We start from the raw sequence: 6,920 nt of genomic DNA on the forward strand, positions 1-6,920 counted from the left end.
AAAAAAAAAAAAAAAAAAAAAAAGTTTGGGGTGAGTGAAAACTCCTGGCATCAAATAAAAGTAGGAATTTGTTTCATTGACTTTTCTCTGTAGCTCAAACTATGGCAATGGAAAATTATGCTCTGGATAGAATTGTGAATATACAGAGATCTTTAAATTGTGTCATTGATAGTATTTCTACATCACATAAAGGTTACGTTACAACTTATATTGCACTGAAGAAGTAGCTAAAGGGGCTATTTGCCAGGGAGCTTCTAGTAAATAATTTTTACAAATTTATAAAATAGGACTTGTCTACACTTAACTGGAAAATTCTACAGCATAAATGGCATTTCTACTTTTATTAAGCTTGGTAATTCTGTGTGAGCTCTTTATTAATTGAGATATATTCCATATCTGTTCTCACTTACATTTTTAGAAAAATCACTCTGTAGTTTAGTTTTTTTTCTTTTTTCTTTAAGAGGCAGGATTTCATTCTATTGCTCAGAGCGGACAGCAGGTAGCATGATCATAGCTCACTACGTATAACCTCAAATTCCTGGGCTCAAGTGATCCTTCTGCCTCAGCCTTCCAAAGTGCTGGGATTTTGGACATGAGGCCACTGTGCTCAGCCTCATTAGTCATTTATCTACCAAATACATAGAAAACTCAAAGACTCAGAGGGTCTTATCACCAAATGTACATTTGCTTTGCAAAAGGTCAGATCCTGCGTTTTCAAAATATTCCTTATGCTCTGTTATGCTTTATATTTCATAGCACAGCAACACCCCCTTCACAACGACTGGTGATCATGTTACCAATTTCTGTCCATGTATCTGAATGAGGGTTATAAACTTCGACTGAGTCCAAGGTACCTGGGGCCAAAAAATCATGGCTGGAAGATCGACCTCCAGAGACATACAGAAGACCATTGACTGCCACAACACACATGCCTGCTCTAGGCACTTTCATTGAGGCAACTTCAACCCACTTTTCCTGGTTAAGAGAAAAAAAAAAAAAATGTTAGCATTGTTATGAAATGATGGAAAGGAAACCACTGAGAAATTTGATATTCCAGTTCTTTTTACATGTCTAAATGTAAAACAATCTAGTCAGGTAAGCATACAGATTTTTTGTTTTTGCTTTTTTCCTCGGAGACAGGGTCTCACTCTGTCACCCAGGCTGGACTGCATGGCATGATCTCGGCTCACTGCAGGCTCAACCTCCCAGACTCTAGAGATCCTCCTGCCTCAGCCTCCCGAGTAGGTAGGACTACAGGTGTACACCACCATGTCTAGCTAACTTTTCTATTGTAGAGATGGAGTTTCACCATGTTGTCCAGGCTGGTCTTAAACTCCTAAGCTCAAGTGATTGTCCCACCTCAGCCTCCCAAAGTGCTGGGATTACAGGTGTAATCTGGGCACCCAGTCCAGAATTTTTTTTTTTTTTTTTTTTTTTTTTTTTTTTTGACGGAGTTTCGCTCTTGTTACCCAGGCTGGAGTGCAATGGCGCGATCTCGGCTCACCGCAACCTCCACCTCCTGGGTTCAGGCAATTCTCCTGCCTCAGCCTCCTGAGTAGCTGGGACTACAGGCACACACCACCATGCCCAGCTGATTTTTTGTATTTTTAGTAGAGACGGGGTTTCACCATGTTGACCAGGATGGTCTCGATCTCTTGACCTCGTGATCCACCCACCTCGGCCTCCCAAAGTGCTGGGATTACAGGCTTGAGCCACCGCGCCTGGCCCCAGAATATTTTATAATAAACTTGAAGTAGCCATGGACAAAGTAAATTTAGAGGAATATATTTTTTTCAAAGGTCTGATTATAAAATATGATCAGGAGATGACCTAGAAATCATATACAGGACAACATTCTAAGAAACAAAGTCTCATTCAAAAATAAGCAAGTCAAAAGAACCACAAAGTTCCAAGGAGAAAGCAGCTTATAAACCAAATGATTTTTTTTTAAAACGGAGTCTTGCTCTGTCACCCAGGCTGGAGTACAGTGGCACGATCTCGGCTCACTGCAACCTCTGCCTCCCTGGTTCAAGCAATTCTCCTGTCTCAACCTCCTGAGTAGCTGGGACTACAGGTGCCTGCCACCATGCCCAGCTAATTTTGGTATTTTTAGTACAGACAGGGTTTCACCATATTGCTCAGGCTGGTCTCGAACTCCTGACCTCAGGTGATATGCCCACCTCAGCCTTCCAAAATGCTGGGATTATAGCTGTGAGCCACCGCGCCCTGCCAAACCAAAGGATTTTTTAAAGCCATTAGTATTCTAACAAGTCTTAAAAATGTTCAAGAGAATGACACAGCATGGAACATTTGGCTGATTTATTTGACCATGGAATCCTTTTTACAAGGACCATCCAGTGGAGTTAGTAATCTGCAGAACATATTTTCAAAAAGGTGGGCTAACCAGGGGTTGGGAACAATATGGTATAGCCTGAGAACAATGATTTTCCCATATTAAAAGTCATTTCAAAAAAAAAAGAAGCATATGTCAAAAAAGGAAATTGTATGTTGCACACAGGCCAAAAATATTTACTACCTGGCCTTTTACACAAAAAAGTTTGCTAACTCCTATTATACATTGTTCTCTGAAAAAATTTCAATATGCTGCTATAGCCAAAATGACTAGCAGTGTCTTACGTGAGGGAAACATCCATACTCAGAAAACAAGAAAGCTACTAAAGGTCCTAAGAAGTAATTAGGAGAACAAAGAGCAAGTAACCAGGTAATGGGAGAACAGATTATCAATCTTTAAATAAAGCATATGATGAACAAAGTTTTTTTAATCATTACAAGTGAAGACTGATTATTCATCAATGTTAAAAAGTGAATTTTTGAGAATAGGGACTTGAGCTTCTCATCCTGGTACCCACATAGGTACTCGGATAGTGCCATCACATTATAAACAGTTAATGTACATTTGCTGATGTGAACTTAAATAAGATTATTTAGTATTAATAAGATATTAATACTAAACCAGGGACAATTCTTTGAAAATGAAGGACCAGATTAAATTTGAAAGCTATTTGATCATCTGAAAGTACAGAGCACATCACAAAGCTGACATAACTGAAAAAAATACTCATACTTTAAAAGATAAATACAGTCTCAAAAATATCCATTTCTGGTTAAGATAAATTAGGGTAACTTGGGTTATGTTTATAATTAGAGGGAACTAACCTTTGCTCTCCCACAAAAATACCCCTTGATAATAATAAAGGGAGCTTAGGGCTCATCCTATATTGTTCCTATTTCACTTCTACCAGTGTATTAGAACTATAGGTTTGCTTTTTAAATTTTTATTATTTTATTTTTGATTTAATTGACACGTTCTTATCTGATATAGTTTACTTTTTATCCCATGTTACCTCAAAAAAAAAAAAACCTCTGTAAGACCACTAACATGTTTTACATTATGTTTACGGCCTGGATTGTAATGCAAATTGTTAGTAGGTAGTCAATAACAATAAAATTTCATATTTATGCATAAAAACCAAGGTAATACATTATTAATAAGACTTAATTTGAAACAAAAATCTATTCATTTCAAAGCCATTCATTTCTAATACAGAAAGTACCCTAAAAAAGTTCACTTTCTGTATCAGATAAACCCAAAGAGAATCATGGAGAAAGGCATTTGAAATGCCACCAAAGTTTAAAACTTGTCAGAAATGAGAATCAAAATCCTCATGCTTTACAACAAGACATAGAAGTCCATTCTTGCCACTTCAACATTATACTGGAGGTCCTAGCTAGGGTAAGGAGGGGAAAACAATGAAATAAAAGGCATCTTAGTTTTAATTCAGATTTAAGAAGTAAACAATCTTTTTTTTTCTTTTTCTTTTTTTTAAATCACTCATTCGTTTATTCATTCATTCAATTCTGTTTTTTATTCTATTCTGTTCTGCTCTGTTGTATTCTATTCTGTTTTGTTTTGTTTTTTAAGATGGGGTTTCTCCATGATGGCCAGGCTGGTCTCAAACTCCTGACGTCAGGTGATCCACCCACCTCGGCCTCCCAAAGTGCTAGGATTACAGGCGTGAGCCACCGCCCCCAGCACAAGAACAGTGTTTTTAACAAATGATGCTGAGACAACTGGATACCCAAATACAAAAGAATGAGGGTGGATCTCTACCTCCCATCACATATAAAATTAAATCCCCTCAAAATGCATCAAAGACCTAAATACAAAAATTAAAACTATAAAACTCTTAGAAGAAAGCATAGCTGTAAGTCCTTATGACCCTGGATTCAGCAATGCTTTCTTAATTATAATAAAAGCATAAGTAACAAAGGAAAAAAATAAATTAGACATCAAAATTTAAATTTTTATGCTTGAATAGCATCAAGAAAGTGAAGAAAACACACATAATGGGAGAGAAAATTTGCAAATTATATATTCAATAAAGGACTTGTATCTAGATTATGCAAAGAACTCTTATAACTCAATTATAAAGACAAATAATCCAATTTTAAAACATAAATTCAATAGATATTTCTTCAAAGAAGATAAACAGATGACCAAAAAACACATGAAAAGATGCTTAACATTATTAGCCATCAGGGAAATGCAAATCAAAGCCACAACGAGATACCCATTTATACTTACTAGAACAGCTATGAAAGAAAAAGCAAATAATAACAAGCATTGGATGTGGAGAAACTGGAACCCTCAGACACTGATGGTGGTTATATAAAATGGTGCAGATAGCTTAGAAAACAGTCTGGGAGATCCTAAAAAAGGTTAAACACGGTGAGGCACGGTGGCTCACACCTGTAATCCAAGTACTTTGGGAGGCTGAGATGGGCAGATCAGTTCAGGTCAGGAGTTCAAAACCAGCCTGGCCAACATGGTGAAACCCTGTCTCTACTAAAATACAAAAATTAGCTGGGCATGGTGATGTGTGCTTGTAATCCCAACCACTCTGGAGGCTGAGGTACAAGAATTGCTTGAAGCCAGGAGGTGGAGGTTGCAGTGAACCAAGATTGCCCCACTGAACTCCAGCTTGGAAGACAGAATGAGACATTGCCTCAAAAAAACAAAAAAACTCTCGGACATTAGATAACAGGCAATGTAAAACTGTGATCCCTGAGAAACTGAAACAAGGTAAACATAGCTAGGAAGAGGCTTTCTGAAAAGAGGTACAAGGAAGGGGATCTGAAGCAGAGTATGATAGCTGATACAGAAGACAGAGATCAGAGTTTGGTACAGTATAGAGGTCCCCTTCATAATATTTACAATGTCTGTCATCCAATCAAAAGTAAACAGAAATGTGGAGAAGCCAGAAACAAAATGTTACTCAAACCAGGAATTTAAAAAGTGAAAAAGCTAGGCACCGTGGTACATGTCTATAGTGCCAGTTACTCAGGAGGCTGAGGCAGAAAGACCACTTGAGCTCAGGAGTTTGATATCAGACTGAGCAACATAGCAAAACCTTGTCTCTAATATTTTAAAAGTCAACAGATACAGATCCAAACATTACAGAGATGATGAAATTAGCAAAGATTTTAAAACTAATATTATTAATTATTAGGGGATCCAAAGGAAAATATGAACATAAGGAGAGAAAAGAAGAGCTAAGAAAACTGATCTTCTAGAGCTAAAAAATACAATATCTAAAACAAAAAATTCCATAGATGGGATTGAACACTGTGAACTAGAAGTCTGGATACTCTAAAGGATTAATAAACTTGAAGACAGAGCAAAACAAACTACCCACACTGAAGCACAGAGAGAAAAAAGAATGGGAAAAAATTTAATATATGCATATGCACATATGTATAAATAACTGGAGTCCCAGAAAGACAGGAGAATATTTGAAAAAATATGGCAGAAAACATTCCAATTTGATTAAAGCTATAATCCCACAGATTCAAGAAGTACAGTGAATTCCAAGAAGGTTAAACACAAAATCCCAACAAGACACATCATAATCAAATTACTGAAGACCCATGATGAAGAGAAAATCTTAAAAGCTGACAAAGAAGAAATACATTACATGTGGGGGAACAAAGAGAAAAATCACTACTGACTTCTTGTCAGAAACAATTTAAGAAATTAAAAAACATCTTCAGGGTGATGAAAGATAAAAAAAAAGCAACCTAAGGCCGGGTGCAGTGGCTCATACACATAATCCCAGCACTTGAGAAGCTGAGGTGGGTGGATCACCTGAGTTCGAGACCAGCCTGGCCAACATGGTGAAACCCTGTCTTTACTAATAATACAATAATACAAAAATTAGCCAAGCATGGTGGCGCACACCTGTAATCCCAGCTACTCAGGAGAATAGGCAGGAGAATCACTTGAACCCTGGAAGTGGATGTTGCAGTGAGCCAAGATTATACCATTGCACTCCACTGTGGGTGACAAGAGTGAAACTCATCTAAAAAAAAAAGCAACCTAAAATTCTATACCCAGCAAAAAAATCTTTCAAAAATGAGGACAGGTTGGGTGCAGTGGCTCACACCTGTAATCCCAGCACTTTGGGAGGCCAAGGTGGGTGAATCGCCTGAGGTCTGGAGTTCAAGACCAGCCTGACCAACATGGTGAAACCCCATCTCTACTAAAAAATACAAAAATTAGCAGGGTGTGGTGGCGGGCACCCATAATCCCAGCTACTTATGAGGATGAGGCAGGAGAATTGCTTGAATCTGAGAGGTGAGGTTGTAGTGAGCTGAGCTCACATCACTGCACTCCAGCCTGGGCAACGGAGAAAAACTGTCTCAAAAAAAAAAAGAAGGAGAAAAAAAAGACAGTTTTAGAAAATAAGAGAAGTTAATCACTACCAGACCTGCATGGGAATATTAAAAGAAGTTCTTTGAGCCGAGAAAACGATGTGAGACAGAAATTCAATTCAACACAAAAGAATGAATAGAACTATGTGTTGGAACCAAATTATTTTCTGTGTGCAAAAAAAAAAAAA

At 37.6% G+C, this 6,920-nt stretch overlaps 1 protein-coding gene across 1 annotated transcript in view; it reads right to left on the reverse strand.

Annotated features, from left to right (window-relative positions):
- Positions 1–750: 750 nt before the first annotated feature.
- Positions 751–6,920, reverse strand: part of LOC108312692 (intracisternal A particle-promoted polypeptide) — a 63,600-nt gene continuing 57,430 nt past the window's right edge. The window contains exon 8 of the mRNA XM_037742820.1: positions 751–975. Coding sequence (XP_037598748.1) covers positions 751–975 — 225 coding nt within the window. The remainder of the gene's footprint in view (positions 976–6,920) is intronic.

Source organism: Cebus imitator, unplaced genomic scaffold (assembly GCF_001604975.1).
Source record: "Cebus imitator isolate Cc_AM_T3 unplaced genomic scaffold, Cebus_imitator-1.0 Scaffold129, whole genome shotgun sequence".
In the NCBI taxonomy this organism is placed as follows: domain Eukaryota; kingdom Metazoa; phylum Chordata; class Mammalia; order Primates; family Cebidae; genus Cebus; species Cebus imitator.